The 17,158-nt window shown below is 36.8% G+C and overlaps 1 protein-coding gene across 1 annotated transcript in view; it reads left to right on the top strand.

Annotated features, from left to right (window-relative positions):
- The first annotated feature begins 221 nt into the window (after positions 1-221).
- LOC108140645 (disintegrin and metalloproteinase domain-containing protein 12) overlaps positions 222-17,158 on the top strand; it is a 33,581-nt gene continuing 16,644 nt past the window's right edge. The window contains exons 1-2 of the mRNA XM_017263568.2: positions 222-309; positions 603-949. Coding sequence (XP_017119057.1) covers positions 835-949 — 115 coding nt within the window. The 5' untranslated portion in view covers positions 222-309; positions 603-834. The remainder of the gene's footprint in view (positions 310-602; positions 950-17,158) is intronic.

The following is a 17,158-nucleotide window of genomic DNA, read 5'->3' as shown; positions in this document are numbered from 1 at the left end:
CGATGATGCGTGCTTGTGGTGGGTTTGTTTTTTCAGCGAACTAACAGGGAAATGTTAGCGAAACGTCGAACTAACAGAAAGAGAGAGATGGACGGATAAACATCGATAATCCCTGCCAAACATCGATTTCGCCGATATTTTAAAATATCGATGACATCGACCTAGGAATCGGTGTTTCCCCACCTCTACTTTGCTTTTCAAAACAAAATTTTTCTGCAACGGTTGAAGTTGTGTCGCGGTCGCTCTCTTCTCTCGCGCGCGTGTGTTAGTGTATGCTAGTGTGTGTGTGTGCTGGCGATTAAGTCAAGAGTAAATTGAATTAAAGCCCCCAAAAAATAAATGGAAAACTGTCCTTGATGCGATTATGCCCAACCTCGGAATATATACCAGGCTTGAATTAAAGATAACGTGTGATTTGCGAGTGAATAACGCGTCGCAGATTAGAAAATTCCAATAGGAAGGCCAAAAGTTCTGCAAAGCACAAGAGAGGGGCTAAAAGAGAGAGAGCCAAACAGATAGCAAAACAGAACACAACACCGTTCAAATAGTAGCAGCAATTTCTGCCTTGTGTTTGTTGTTGATTTTGTTATTGTTTTTTATAGGCCAGTTTTCTTTAAATAAAAATAAAAGTTTCTAAAAATCATCACACGATTTTTAAATACCCAATTCCGCGCCACAAATCTAAAAAATCTCAAAATATGCAGCAGGAAATGTGATGTCAGCACATATTGCCCCGCGGCAACAACAAATTTTACTATCACCGCCGACAAAAGAGCAAATATCGCCCCCCAACAACAAGAATAACAGCATCGGATATATTGCACCGATCTGAAGATGTTGCACTTGCATTTGTTTTTGCTACCGCTGCTACTGCTCAACACATGCTCGCAACACATTTTCCAGCCGGCGGAAGCGACGACGTTCCATCAGCCAGGAGAAAAGCCAAAAGGTGAGTTCCCGGAAAAGTCCTGTGGGGGAAAATCTACCCATGTTTGTTCCCACTAATCTACAGGTACAATGAAAGAAAACAACAGTTACCAAAATGGACTCTAGTTGTTGTTACCAAATTCGGGTTAAAATAGGGAATATCGACCTTAATAAAAGTCGAATATGTTTTGTTACTTACAAAATTAATATTATTTTAAAAATATATATTATTTGCGTAATTATGCATACATATATTATTTCAGAAACAATAATAAAAATCTATTGAAAAAACACTTCTTTTACCCAATTGCTTTAACAATTTTTCCATAATTTTAATTTAGTAACGGTGGGGCTAAGCCGACTTCTATCAATATTCTTTTTGGCTCTCGAGTCTAGTTTGTTGCCTAATCAAGTTCAGCTAACCAACACGCACAAGTACAGTGGTTAGAAAAGCTCAACAAAAGAATGTGATAAATTGATTTTGGCAATAGGTGTAGCTAACAATTTAAACAAGTGTTGGCACCACCAATGGAATAAGTAAATTAGTTAGATAAACTACCAGTTTGTGATTCAATTTAGGGTTGAGCTACTTTCAAGTCCAAACACATATAAGCTTTAACCATTTTATTCACAATAGATAAATACTAATGTGAGTCCCCCCTAAACTCAATTTAGTTTGATAGAAATACGCTTGACAGTATTGCATATATTTCAAATTTCAAATGGCTTAAATTACTTCCATTAATTTTTAAATTTTATTTGTTTTTGCAAATTATTTACTTTCATCTTGAGATTGTTCTGCCTTGAAGAATATCGTAGCGAAAATGTTACTTTCCCATTTTGTTACGAAAAAAAATATTTAATTAAAAATAATTCTTATAATGACTAATGATCGCGGGGCTTAATAAAATGTTATAATTTTTTTATTTATTTTAGCTGCATACATATCATTTTTATCCCAGTGAATCGTACTAATAATAATTTTTGTATTTAGAAACAAAAAATATATAATGAGTAATAAATTAAAATGATAGAAAGAAATGACTGTATTCAGTTTTATTTTTAACTGGAAGATTTTAAACATATTTGTTATATTATTTATCTTAAATCAGCTAAAATCTCCTTGATGTTAAACCACTGTGCTCCGCCCATTTGCCCGCCTAACCCGCCTCGCATTTGTTAAACTCTCGCCCATCCAAACAACCTTGAAAAACCAGCTTCTATTTGTTGATTTTGTCGCTGACTTGGCTACTTCCACTACACGGTTTCGTTGCAGGGCCTCTGGATTGCGACAGACTCAAATAGAGAGACATCTTTTCTGCCCATGAGCAAATCCCCTACTCGAACCCTGTGGGCCACTTGCCACTTGGTTATCTTTGGAGTGGCTTTCGCTTTGTTTTGCCCATTTGTGATGAGTGCCATTCGGGGTGTTTGGCTATTGGCAGGTTGGGCGGTTAGCTTATCTGAGTGACGCTTTTATCAAAATCTCACGTAGTTCCGAGATAGTGAAGGCGCCCCTAGGGCAGCGCTTTCCATGCAAATCTACTGGTTGCCTTCACTCACGTAGCATTTAATTTACCAACTCAAATGTTTCGTTTGGCCCTTACCCGCACAAAAAGCCACATAAAAACAAAAAATTCAAAAGTAAAAAATCGATTTTAAATGCATTGCCGTGCTTTACTTTTACTCTCATTGTGGCAGATTTATCTGTGAGGTAAAAACTTTCTTTCTTCTTTAACTTTTTCCTTTTCCTTTACGAAAAACGCCTCTTTGTGGGTCACAATTTGTTCCAACGCTTCTTGCACTGTTAAATCTTTTTCATGTCTAAATGTATTTAGCTTTTTTCGTATTTCATTGTCATCAATTCTGGCCCCAAAAGGTCAGCGCCTTAAGCGCACACTCGAACTCGAACCTCCATTCTGGCCAACACTTCTTTTGGCAACTCGTTTCTTGCTTGTGGTTAGGCTGTTGCCATTGTTCGAATTGTTGTTGCCAACTGCTGTCGTTGTCTTAACAATTTTTATTATTAACAATTTTTCATTTGCGCAATTATATGGCAAAATTGAAACCCCAGCCACAGGCCGAAATGGCCGAAAGTAAGTGGTTAGGTGAGGTAAGACTCGTTACTCAAAAATGAGTAGGAGGTTGGCTAGATAATTTTAAAAAAATGTAATTAAGAGTTTTTAACTTATTTTATTTTATTTTTGCAACTATCAGTTAAAAAAAATAAACAAACAAACAAAAGATAAAGTACTCTGCCTTTGGGGATTTTAATATCAAATTTTAAAATGTTTTAGGCATTTAGTTTTCTGATTAAGCAAACTTCCTGTCGTCGTATATATATATATATTAATATAATTCCCATGCCTTCTTGGGACATTTAGAGTTTGTATGGTTTTTGTTTTCTTTATCATCTTTGTTTACTCAGTTTGAACAACTTGGCATTATCATTATCACGAGCACAAGGCAAGACAGGAGGATCATTAATATGCGGCATCTTAAATGGGCCCAGCTCAGAGCGTGGGAGCCGGCTTAACTTGGTCAGAATCAAGTATCTGGCAGAATGGCACTGCATCAAAATGCAATAACAAAGTGGGTTTTAGATGCCAACTATGCGGTAACTCGAATGGTCAACTAGCTGTGTTCATTAGCATCATAATGATCGGCCTAATTGAGGCTCAACTCAATTTACTGAATTTACTTGAACTGAACTAACACCGCAACAAGCTTCAAGCTTCTCTTGATTGAGTCAGGTCAAAAGAATTTAAATGGAACGAGCTTCTCCGCTTTACTTTTCCATTTCTCTGATTCTCCAGTTCTCCCGTTCTCGCTTCGCAACGGAAGCCTCTGAGCATGCATACATTAGTACTCTTTCTCCTGGTCCGAGACTTTGAATTGAACGACATTTGCATAAATTGCGTCGCCTCATAGAACGTGTTTAGAGAGCTTGACAAAGGGGTATAGACTCCAGAAAATCTACTTTAAACCCAAGCTGAAGGAGACAAAACCCCCCGCAGCAATTAAGAAATAATAGACGAATGAGGCATACTGTCAATATATCACAAGTATTTGAAAAAAGGAGCACAGAAAAGCCAAGAAAACTGAAAAAAAAACCTTTATGTTTCGATATTATTATAAGTTAAAACATATCTTTTTTTTACTTTGTTAATAATAAAATGCAAAAGTTTGACAACTATATTCGAATCTAAACAAATTTTTTTGTCCTTCACTTAATAACTTGAATAGAAATCGATAAAAATGGATTTGCCTTGAATTGAGTGGGTCATTACTATATAATTGTGGCAGAAAGAGGACACGTGCAGCGTGGTGGATTCGCTGATTCACTTTTGACCTGGCCACGTGCCTGGGACTTACATCGATTATCAGTCCTAGCTGAGGGGTTGCATCCCCGAGATGGTTACGTGTATCACCATTGAATATAGGAGATTAAGGATAAATTAAAGCTGGTTTAATTGCACCACAAAAACGAAAGAGGGTGCAGGGAATAACTTTCGTATTTACCACTCTCAAGGCAAAAACTGAAACAAAGTGTTTTGGAGGGCAACTCATGTTATTTATTACTCTATTTCCATAGTTAAACCAGGGTGAGTTTTCCAGACAACCCCGGAAAGGAAATGTGGCTTTTGCATTAGTCATTCAGTGGGAGAGTTGGTTAGAGCAATCCCATTGGCACCCTGCACAGCAAAGAAAGAATTCCCCAAGAAAGCACTTGAACAACTTTGTTTATACCAACAGCCAAAGGAAATCACGTTTGTTTGCAGCAGCAGCAGCAGCAATTTCCTCTAAACAGGCAGCCAAACAAATAACAAAGAAATGCCTGCCGTGGGAGATGAAATGCAGTGATGTTACACGGAAAAAAAAGACTGGCTTGGAACTGAGATAAATTCAATATTCAATGCCAGATACATTTTAAAAATGGGAAATATTTTAAAGAATAAACAAAATTGGGAAAATTAAAAGATCATATCTTGTAAGTCATTAAAATCTCAACGTAGTCGACTGAACTGTAATTATACTGGATATAATTATTGTAAATCCATGATAAAATGGGAAATATTTTTTTCTCTGCATTCCGTCAGGCATCAATTGTGTCTGATGTTATTGTGCAATGCCAATGCAACGCTTGATTGGGAATTTTAGGGGGGGGGGGGGGTGGTATAATGGAAAGGGGATGTGGAAAGGGATGGCAGGGCTAGGCTGAGGTGAAGAAGAGCTGGTACAAGGTAAGCCCTCTCGATGATTAATCAAAACAAAAGAACCGAAGCGAGCTGGGGTAAGGAAAACCGAGCAGAGAGTCGAGCGGTTCAGAGAACAGTGAAAGGCCAAAAGCAATCAAGTGAATAAATAATCATAAAAACGGAGGACAAACCGAGCTTGGAGATCTTAATGGAAAATAGCACTCTGAAGCTCACTCTCTCGCTCTGTTTCGGTTTTGGTTAATTTATGCATAGAGCTATTGGGATTTTTGTTGTGCACTGACTAGCATCAGTAATGGGATGCGACAACAACAGCGGCAGAAAATATTCGCAACGGAAATGCGACAACACGCTAGAGTGAATCCGGGAGCGAGCTTGGAAAACACAAATAAAAAAAGACAAAATCACCCTTTTTCCATCAAATTTATACAAAATTTAAAATACTTTAATACTTTAAACATAATGTTATAGAATATTGATCCTTACTTTCGTTATAACATTTTTAATTTTAAATTAGAAACAGTTTTAGAAAATCCAATAAAATGTTGTTGAACATTCTTTTATTTTTTAGATTGAGCTATTCAGAGTTGCATCTTATTAATGTATAAAATTATAAATTGAAAAAACTAAAAGTGTTACTAAATATTTTAATGAAATGAATAATTTTTTCAGTGCCTCAGTGTAGAGCAGGGCAAGCAGAAACCTCTTCCTGGTTATGGTCAGTGAGTTGGATCCGGATTCAGATTTGGGTTCGTTTCGTGCCTGGACAGTTGCAAATTTACCTTCATTTTGAGTCATTTGCGAACATTTCGACTGCTGCAATAGCAGTTGCATTTTCAAATTTCAGTTTTCACAATCCAACGCACTGGGAATCACTCATGCACTTCAGTCCGTCTCTTTCTACTCCCCTAACCTCCTCCCTTTCTGTCATTGCGTAGGTGTTTTGCTCTTATTTTGAAAACTCAACAGAAGAGGAAGAACTGTGGCGACATCCACTATGGTGATGACGTAGCTACTTTTTGAGGTCGTCGAACTGTAAAACAACAGATTTCTGTTTACGTTCTCATTTTTTTAACAAAAGTTTGTTCAAGTTTTGGTTAACACAGCATTGTTGCTCTTTGTAAATACATTTTATTTGGTTGCCTATGGGTCTGTAGTGGGTTATTTTGGGAGCTTCACATTATTTTTAAATTAGAGTACAAAGTTTTCTAGACCAATAAAATTGAATTTTTTTGAGGTGCTAAAACTGGTTTCGCATTAGAAAACAAAAAAAACTTGTTCAAAATATTGTAATACTTTACATAGAAAAAAAATTAATTTTATAAATGTATGAAGCTATGTTTTGATAAGCAACATACGGGATACTACCATGACTCATTTAAAAATGTTCACAGCAACAATGAAGTCAATGAACTGAATAAAAAACCTTTTATTCTTCAACTTTTATCGCCTCCTTAAAATTATGTGAGGTCAGGAATATGTTGTCACATTCTGTGCACATTATGCTAAACGCTTGAGGTAAACCTCAAAAAGCCATCCACCAACTATTACAACCTCATGTAAACAAAACGAAAAAAACTAAACCAAATCTCCGACCCATAAACACCGAAAAGAAAAAACAGCGCCAGCCGATAGCTAATTGAATTAACATGGCGGCGCTAATATTTTGTAGGTTCTTCTCTGTCGAATTTATTTTTATCTCAAAAAGTTTCGTGTGTCTCTGACTGCCGCGTTACACATTTCGAGGCTGGCTGCATCTTTTATTTTGTTTTATTTTTCATTTTAACACTCTTCGGAATCCGAGTTCTCCCCGATTTATCGAAGAGTGATAAGCATATGGCGACGACGCCACTGCGCTACTTACTACATATATATTGAGAGAGGAGCCAACGAACCATAAAGTAGCCCCGACGGTCAAGAGTCTGGCGGGGGATTTGTGGAAAAGTATCTCCAAGTGAAGAGCTCAGCAGACAAAGCCCAAAGATTAGAGCAACTGCTTTTCTCCTGCAGCTGAGTGGAGCTCCATTGTTGGAGCGCCGTAATTAATAAATATGAAAAAACAAAGACGGACAAAATAAGTGGCAAGTGTGGAAGCTATTAATGCCCTACTTGTACCATTTGTATTTAATAAAATTACAAGATATTTAACTCAATTATGTTATGTTCAGCTTTTCTGTTTATATTATATATAAATATTTTCTGTAATATATTAACACCCTTCTTATTTAATATGTAATTAAATTATTATATGTTCAGCAAGAGATTGTCTACCTAAAATTGAATTATTACTTATAAAAACTAGTTCTTTGAAATATTCCAAATAAACCAAAATTTTTAATGATTCACAGCTTGATAGATACTAGAAATTTTTAACTGAATGTACTTATTATCAAATATTTCCGGTTTCGCCCGGGAGAAGCTACAAAGTGGTACCATGTGCAATTATCAACTCTTTCCGGTTAATGAGGCATATTATGTCACAAATTTTTTATTACAACTTTTAACATAGTAAAGAAATAAAAAAAAAAAACATTTTATTTGAAATAAATAGAGAAGGGTGTAGGGGTTGTTCCAATAAGTAAGACCACAAATAATAAGGCATCATGTATTGATACACTTTAAAAGTATTTTAAATGTTTTATTTTCTTTTCTCAAGAGCATTTCATGTGCCGTCACAAGTAATTGTTTTACCATGTTACCTAACACCATTTGCCACTTGGCACGTGTCTAAATTTACCCTTTGTCGGTCATTCATTAACTGATGTTAGATAATGCAAAGCATAACGTTTAAAGCAAAACGAAAGTTATACACTTTTTTTTGCCTCTATCTGAGTGCCTACTATTTTATCGGGTGTAGTTTTCCCTTAAGCATACTTGGAATTCTTGCAATAAAACTTTATTTTATTAAAGCTCCCTTCGGCACGATGCATCCGCCGGATGTACATTACGTACTTGCATGTACGTATCTACAAGGCACTTGAAAGAGCTGATAAAATACTATTTAACATCAGGGAGCTTATTTATATAAATTATTCTTGTACAATTTATGGCATTAGGGTCGATTACTTTTATGTGTTCAGAATGGAAAAGCAATGAGTGCCTAGACCTTAAGGGAAAGTCGACTATTTTTTCTGGTCTATAAGGCAGAAAATGGAAAAACCATGTTGCCCTTGGCTTGGGTTTGTATTGTTAAAGAGTAACCATTTTTTATAACTAACAAACAAACATTAAAAAAATTTGTAGTTTTATCAATAGGTATTATTTTAGGTAAACTAAAAGGTATCAATAAAGGCTTTATAAACCAATAAATATTATTTTACATAAACTAAAACGTATATTGGTATTAATAACTTCGTGTTTATAGTCATTATTCGTCCTTGCAGAAGTAACTTTGGGTTTTACACTCCTTTAATAATTCCACACCTGGCTGTAATCCCTGTTGTATTTTTCCCACGCGGTTCCCAAACAATTGCACTAGTACATGACTCATTTAGCCAACCACTTACCTACTGAGACCCACACCTTGAGCACGCTACCTTATTGTGGCTAACCCCACTAACTTAGATACATTGCAAGTTTTAATAAAGACAACGTGCACGTGCTCTGAGTCAACTGACTATAGAAAATACTATGAATCACACCGATTTGGGACGCATTGTAGACCTTTGTAATGTTTTGTTTTTCGTTTTTATTATTTAATGGCTCGTAGGCTACTGACATTTGATTGGTCGCGCTGGCAATTAATGCCGGATTACTTAAAATGCCAATTACGCGTTACAATTTCATCAACGGCTTGTCGAGCGTGGCTAAAATGAAATAGAGCATGTCGATGTGTCCACTGCTAAGACTTCTCTCCGCCTTCCAATTCTGCCTGATCCGCTCCAATTTCCTGCTCCGATTTCGTAATTTGCGTATATTTCTCCTCCGCCTGCAATCGTCAATAAGGAAGCGCATACAAATGTTCAGCCAAGACAAGCTTTCTCGGCCCCTTTTGGAATTCCGAATTCTGAGGAACCCCCTGGTTCCCTGGAATGTTTGTTATTTCGTGCATAATTGCTGACAGGAAATTTTGGATTCCCGGCAGATTGGACGGCCCGGTAGGCAAATTGTCAATTTGATGGCAGTTGAACAAGCAAACAATGTTACACAATGTTTGTCCTGCGGGTTGAAGGCTTGCCTTTGTATATTTGGCATTAAACAAATGCTAGCATTATATAGGCTCTTTGGAAAACTTATCGAACTAGAATATGTATTTTATGATGACCTTTGTGAAGAACAATCATTTTCGTTGTTGAAAGTGTTCATATATTTTTGTCGGGGAATCCCAAATTGTAAAAATGTAAACGGAGTCAAACCACAAAATAAATTTGTCTTTTTATTAACATATTCTAATTTTCACCAATAATTTGATGATTTAGAAGATATTTAATAAACGATTTATTATTTTGAATTGAAAATAACAAAATTTAATTCAAATAAAAATTGGTTACGTTTGCTTGGTTTGTTTTTGTTGGCCTCGTATACTACAACAAGAACGTTTGAATTCTTAAGTGTTTGCTTCGCTCGTGGTATGTAGAGCAAATTTCCTGTCTTGACAGCCTAGTAAATAAGCTTAGTTTGATCAGTTTTCCCCATCGAGATAATCGCTTTAATTACACTCTAGAACAAGGCATCAGTTACACGCGTTGAATGCGGCTAAAGTATCTGAGAAATGCGTGAGGTTTTCGCATGTGGATGCAAATGGCGAGCTGTTGACAAATCAAGCTTAGGCTGACGGATACAATTGTGCGCAGCATGAAATCTAATAAACAGCATCAGAAAATTGCTCAACTCAATTGGGTCAACGAGGTGACGAGAGGGCGAGAAGCCTTCTCCCTCTGGCCCCCCAGGGTTCATTGATGAAGATTCATCGGGGTAAATCATTCGCCAAGCTTCTGTATCTGTATCTGTATCTCATTCATAGGGCACAGTGTCTCATCGTCTCATTAGCATGACAGCGAATGCTGCCTTTCGTAGAACTGGATGGTGAATCATTTGGGATACAATTCTGGCAAAAAAAAAAGTATTACCGTCCAAACTGGTCAGTCCAGTCCCGAGAAAATGTATTTCAAATATGTTTTTTAAATTCGCCAAGCGCCAGAGACTTAAGTGATCGTGCATGTTCTTCAGGCTTTTGGTGGGATTAATTAAGCACAAAGAAATAAGGTTAACCCAATTAGCTTCAATTACCTCTGCGGAAACATGCATATACGACCCTCGGCCAAGTCATCGCATCATCTTTTCAGAGCACTTCCGTCTCTCAACGTAATGTTCATGCAATTTTCAACTGATCATCGAAAGCTTTTTGGGTTTTCCACTCGTCATGCTTTTTGGCCGGCCGCTTTCATCAGCCATCAGCGAAAAGAAAGTTCCATTGATTTCGTAGATTACATTTTTACTTGATTTTCTCGCCTGTTTGCTTAGATTTCACTTTTACGATTTGTTTAGTACAGCCCAAAAATAGCTTAATTGTTGTAGATTTTCTGAAGTTTGCCGACCTATTCGGTAACACAGCCGTAAACTTAAAACTTTTATAGACAGCCAACAGTGTTGGATATTTGATATGCCCTGAAGTTCTTAGTCATTTGATATTTTTCGGACAGTGACTGTCCTTGACTTTTTTGTTTAGCTTTGAACTGGAGTCTGTCGGCTTTGACATTGGCTTTATTTGAGTTAACCCTCATGTGAAGGCTCTGCTCCATTTAATTACTGCAATCTCTTTTGCAATTCCACGTATTGCTTTAAAGTCTGATAAGCAGCACACTGAAAACGTCGGTCGTTTAATTATTCAATTCTTAAATTACTTTACTTTATTTTAAAATGTATATTCTCTTTTTAAGTGTATATCAAACGCATTAACATGATTTTTTTCTCGAACTGCGCAGCTGCTGTTGCAGTTGTGTGTCCTTGTCACTGCTTAATGGTGTTCTTGGAGGAGTTCTAGGAACTGTAGATGCCACTGGATATTTATTTTCATGCGGGTCCTGCCTTTTTATATGCTGTGCGCCCGCAATTAATTTTCAGCCAGATTCTTTGGTATTGATTGCGTCAAAACAAAAACAAGAAACATGAAATGTCCTAAAGGGTGTTAATTTATGCGTCCTTGAGCGATCCCAGGGGTATAACCACTTGGCCAGAGATAAGAGCAAACCAAACGGTCCCCAGATGTAAAAGCAAGTTTATCTTGCAGATACTTTTACTATGAATTTCTCGAGCCCAGCTCAAATTTGCTTTCGGCTGCATGCTCGTGTCTAAGCCTTTAATGAGCGTCCTTGGGCGTTGTGCGAGGCTACATGGGTTACACGTCCGTGACATGCCCCACATGACCCATTGTTCTTGTTATTTTTCTTGTGAAATTTTCATCCTTTTTTGTCGTTGTTATTGACGTTGCAAGAAACACTACCAGTGAACGTGGAGTGAAATTTGCATATAACCGAGTTGGTTCAAGGTGTGCTTCAATGCAAAGGTGGGTGTGGAAGGCGTGTCTGGATATTTTAGTTTGGAAGTGTTTTTCATTTGAGGAATTCTCAGCTTTTATTCGTTGCATTAAAAACAAGCTTGCAGCACTTACGCCCGCTTAGTTTATTACATTTTCTGCCAAGCGAATTCGCTTTTCATTTCGTATTTTTTATATCGCGTTTTATTTCTGTGTCGCGCTTTTAATTTATTGCGTTTCCTGTAGGCGGCTGCAGACGCCTCCTTTTCGCTCGCTTAATCTTGGTCTTTAATTAATGTCTCGCTTTAGTCCTCCACTCCTTCAGTCCTTCACTCCTTCAGTCCGTTTGTTAATTAAACCAAACGCATTTCTGTAATTAGCAATTATATGGCCGTAAATACAGACCCATCAGCGAAGCAGGACAGATCCGGCATTTCTTTTGTATAACTCCTGTTGTGACGGACTACATTGAACCATCCGCAGTCACAGCAATTAGTTGGACGCTTAACTTTCGCATTTTCAAGCAGCAAATAATACAAAAAATATATAAAAGAGCAAATCAATTAAATTCGTTCAGTGAACCCGTTCCGACTGCCTTTTGTGGAGCTGGTGCCCGCCCAACCGGATAAACTCTAATGGAACGAGATGCCCAAACTCTTAATTTTATGATGAAAAAAAAGTTGACAATTAATTGGCAACAGATTCGGGTAAAGTTACTTTTCCTAAACCACTAACCGAACCTGAATGCGAAAATTGTTTGCTGACCATATGTGTACAAACAAAGTGCAAATTTCACCAATTTTTTGCTGTCTTTTCATAAAAGTTTAACAATTCATTAAACAGGTGTATTATCTTTATTTTTATGTCTACCAGAGTGAGGCACAATGGATACCATATTGATTTTGGTTTTTTTGTGGGTGATCCACATTCTATTCTATTTATATAAACTTTATTGTGTTTTGGCAAAGAGCTGAAGGCAAAGAAATAATAAAATCTAACTGCAAGATTATATATTCTTTTTAAAAATATGTGTATTTCGTGTTTTTATGAATGAATTAATAAAAGAGATTATAAATAGTTCGCTCGCCTATCAATAAGAAATTATTGCTACGACTATAAAGCTGTTTAATCTTCTTAGGCCGCAATAAGTGAATAAGATTCACCATTAAAAGTATGTAGACCTAGATATTTTGAAGGTCACCACCTTGTATCTCAGAAAGCCCACATTCAGCTTTTTTTTCCAACGTAAAAAAATAAATATCATCATTAAAATAAATTTTCTTTCATATTTTTGGCTTGTTCTTTGCTTTAATAAAGAGAATTGTTTGCTCTTTCATTTTGGCAGCGAGTACCAGCTCGTGTATCTTTTTGCTGCCCTATCTGTATCTCTGGAACACATTCCCCTATATATACCAGAGGTCTGTTGATGCTCCTGTTTTGGTTTTTATTTTGTTGCTTTTTCCAAAGTTAATTGGCAACATTTTGCACATCACATCGGCGACCGCAAAAACAAAATTTAACCAAGCAATCGACCTTGAAACGTTGTCTGTCGGTGGGTAGAAAAGTTTGACGGGGCCGGGGAGCGAAAGTGGCAAATGTAAAACCCACAGACCGCCCAAACTCGACTCAAAAAATTTTCAACCGAAACCATTTTTCCGCTATGCGATAAATGGTATCGATTTCACTTGAAGCTAAGCAACAACAAGTTGTGGGCTTTAATTGCTGTAGTGATATGAGAGCGAGGCTACACTAAAAACAAAATGCGAAGTCGCGAACAATACGCAAGCTTTCTATATAGATGCCAAAATAATGAGACTATGTAAGCCTTTTCTTGAAAGAAATTTTTTCGAACCATAATAACTAAGTAAACGAACTCTTGTATCCTTTTTAAGATAGTAATTTCAAAACGTATTTTCGTCTGTGTGTACTTCTCAGCCCATAAAACAAAAACAAACCGTTTAATGTGAACTTGTTTTTCCCACATTTATTGTTTTTTGGGCAAAAATCGAGGGGGGAATCTGTAGCAGTGAGAGCGGTCTCGATTTATATGATTTATTTGAAACGCGTGTGCGTTTCGATTTTGACGGATCTTGGGAAAGTTGTAGCCCCTTGATCTGGTCTGCAGATGCATTGCCTCGGCGCCGCACAATAAGTGGATATTAATCATTATGGCCGGCACTGGCATAAATGCAGTTTTCTGTCTGCCTTTGCCACTTAATCCTTTTCCTTAATGCTAATTTAATCATAATTTTCTTTCTTTGTTCTTGCAGGTAAGCCATCACATAAAACTGCATTTCCTGCTCAAAAACCAGCGGATCAGAGTGAAACCAGCCCTGTCCACAGTAGTGACTCACCCACAACAGATGGTAATCGCCCCTTGGCTTTTGTGTTTTCTTTTTAATGTTAGCCAGACTTTAATAATTTTTGCCTGCAAATTTTGGGAACGAGAGTTAAAAATTTGTGCCAGTTAACGGAAACAGACCTAAATTATAATGTCAGACAAAAGAATTCACTACCCTTATCAAACATCTAATCTGTTGTTTAGTTAACTTGGCCTAGAAATCAGGTACTCTTGCTCTGCAAAATAGGTCAAAGAACACTTATTACTACGATTTGTAAACTAAAACTAACACTAAGATTATATTTTTTATAATGAATCACCATCTCAACAGGTTAAAGATATTTTTGATCTTATTATCTTAAAATAGCAACATAAAAGTAGCGAAAAATTGGTTTTGTGTCCTGAATTAAGTCGTCATCAGAATATTCATAGTAGGTGTTTTTTTTTCCGCCTGGTGATGTGCCAGTTGTTGTTGTTGCACTTCTTGCCTGTCATTTCTTATTACTGCCTTTTGTTTTGGCCAAACAGCTGTTAGTCATAATACTGCATATGGTTCTTATTTATTTTCTATTTTCTCTTTCTTTGTTTGCTGGCTAAATCCACCTACATTTTTCCAGTTCTCGTAAATTGAGAAGGTAGATTTATTTTTTGGGGTCTACCCGTTTCTACCGTTTGCATAAATCTTATCTGTGCGAGTGCCAAGTAAACCAAGTTTGACAGCACAAAAATCGATAAACACGTATTTTACTTATGTACGCGTATATGAACGTGTAAATATATATATATATATATATATATAGACATGCATTCGTATATAATAACGTCCTTCAGCTGACAAATATTTGCTAGATTTTCTTTTGGGCATCAAACTTTTAGTGGGGGTACTTTTTATGGAGCAAAGCATAGCCTTGTGCGAAAGTTTGCCGAGTTCGTTGACTTTATCTTTTAGACACTCAATAGAAGAATGTATAATTATCCACTTCAGTGTTACTTAAAATTCCAAACTTGTTCAAAGCTTGTATAAATAAAATATGAAATATGCGTCCCTTATGTCCTCCATACTAATCCATATCCATTCTATATTGCTTATCCTCTGCATTGCGTAAGAAATCGTAAAGTTCCAAATTGTGCTACCCAAATTGAACAAAATTCGCCGAGCCCAAATCTGGAAATTCTCGCACCAAGAATGGTCAAGGCTAAGCCATCAGTTAATGGCCCAAAATCGTTGACTTAATGTAAATGAACTGGAAATGTTTGACACATTGCTACAGCCAAACATGGAATGACATGCTCACTCTTGGCCAGGCCAAATTACTATTTGCCAGTCTAAAAACTGCTTCGAGACCCCGGGAGAACTAAATTCATATTTTTCCATTATGCCTGCGATAGTTTTTCCTATAAACGAGGAATGGCGTGAAAGGAAAATGTGCCACTGTTCGCTTAGTTTTCATAAAAGTTTGGCACATACATAACTTGCTTTTTTGGCCAAGGTTCTGGTTGCGGATGTGACCTAGTTTTCTGTGAGGCTGTTGAAAACTGATGATAATTACACCCGGTGGAAACCAAGAAGCCGTAACATAATGAAATTTAACATGAAAGGACCGAGCCGAGAGACCAGCATTAGCCACAAAAAGAAAGTATCCGTAGGACCATTGATCCGCAGGACAATGGCAATGTTCTCTGTGCAATTTCCAATATGCGACCGGACGGACACGCCCACAAAACCTAACAATCCGCCTCCCATCCTGTGTATTCTTCACTCTACGCTTTTTCGATTTTTTCTTCCGCTTTTTATGCAAACAATTTCTGGTTCCCAGAGCCCCAAACAAAGAGAATTCCATGGAACCGGGTGCGTTGCTCAAGGATCATTGACCACATAAAAATCCGTTATGGCCGCAGAGAAAAGGAAACACTGAGCAATTCCAACCTTCTTGTCCCATGCATTTTATTTCCTTTTTTGGAAATGTTGGCAATCAGCAGGAGTAGCCAGCATTTACTTTGTACTGGCCAAGTTCTTTTATGGGCCTGCAAGGGGTAGTGTGGCCAGAACTCCTACAATGTAAAGGGGGGCATTGCAGTCCAAAAATGGCCACAGCAATGTATGTGTGCAATTTTCTCTCCTCGCATTGTGCGTAAAGTAAATGCTAAAAATAAAAAAAAAAGAGAGGAAAGTTATAGGAAAATAGAAAATACAAACACTATTTTAAACGCACGCATAAGTAAGAAATATAAAAAATGTATGTATGTACTCAAAAAGATTTACAAGAGTAAAACATTTTAATTTGTTTTTCGACTTTAATAGACTCAACAAATCGAGTACTATATTGACCATTCGTAAACAAAACAGAATGTTGCTAAGACTTTAAAATGTTGCTGAAATTTAAAATATCGCCCTAGAGGGCTGCCATTGCGCTTGGCGCCAGCTGATATAAATCAAAACGCTGGCCATTGTTGTTTTGCATATAAACAGTGTATATGGCGAAACAGCTCAATTGAGATTTATTTCAGCAATCACTCTGTCAGTCAGTCGGTCAGCAACATCATAATGATCATCAACTGTTGCCTTATCGTCCATATGATGCTGCCATGTGGCCGTAAAGTTGTAGAGATTGTAATTATGTACTTAACTTCCTATATGCTGGACTGACGACAGCTATATATATTGAACATCTGAACATCTTTCCTTATAAAAAAAGTGAGATAAGAATCGCACAGTTTGATGATATTAATCAAATGGGACAAAGAGGTGTAACCAGGAAGAAAAGTGCTTCGAAATAATGGATTATATAGTCTAGGCATCAACTTTTAATTATCTTCGTTAATTGAAAACAAAGCCTTTTAATTAGCTATTTCTTTGTTGAATCGAGTGGCAGTGTAAAAGCTTTATTATTTTGTGTCTATTATTTAAAGACAACAAAGAACATACTGGTTAACAACTTGTAAACTTCTGATATCGTTTTTAAAATATCCATATAAAATATAGAAACTTTAATTTATTTAATAGAGATAAATTTATTCACTGCCGGCTTAAAAAAACTAACAACTGTTGATTTAGTATCGTTTCCAATAAAGGTAAAGTTTACATCGACTTGTTGACCTTTTCTCTACAGCCTTAATTACCGCCCATTTCACTGCACTTTTATGAGTTAATACCGGGGCTTTCAGTGGGTTATATCTGCGCAGTTAACCAACAAGTTG

The sequence above is a fragment of the Drosophila elegans genome, unplaced genomic scaffold (genome assembly GCF_018152505.1).
Source record: "Drosophila elegans isolate 14027-0461.03 unplaced genomic scaffold, ASM1815250v1 contig_476, whole genome shotgun sequence".
Taxonomy (NCBI): domain Eukaryota; kingdom Metazoa; phylum Arthropoda; class Insecta; order Diptera; family Drosophilidae; genus Drosophila; species Drosophila elegans.
The sequence above is the reverse complement of the archived record's forward strand: the minus strand, read 5'-3'. Positions and strand labels throughout refer to the sequence as shown.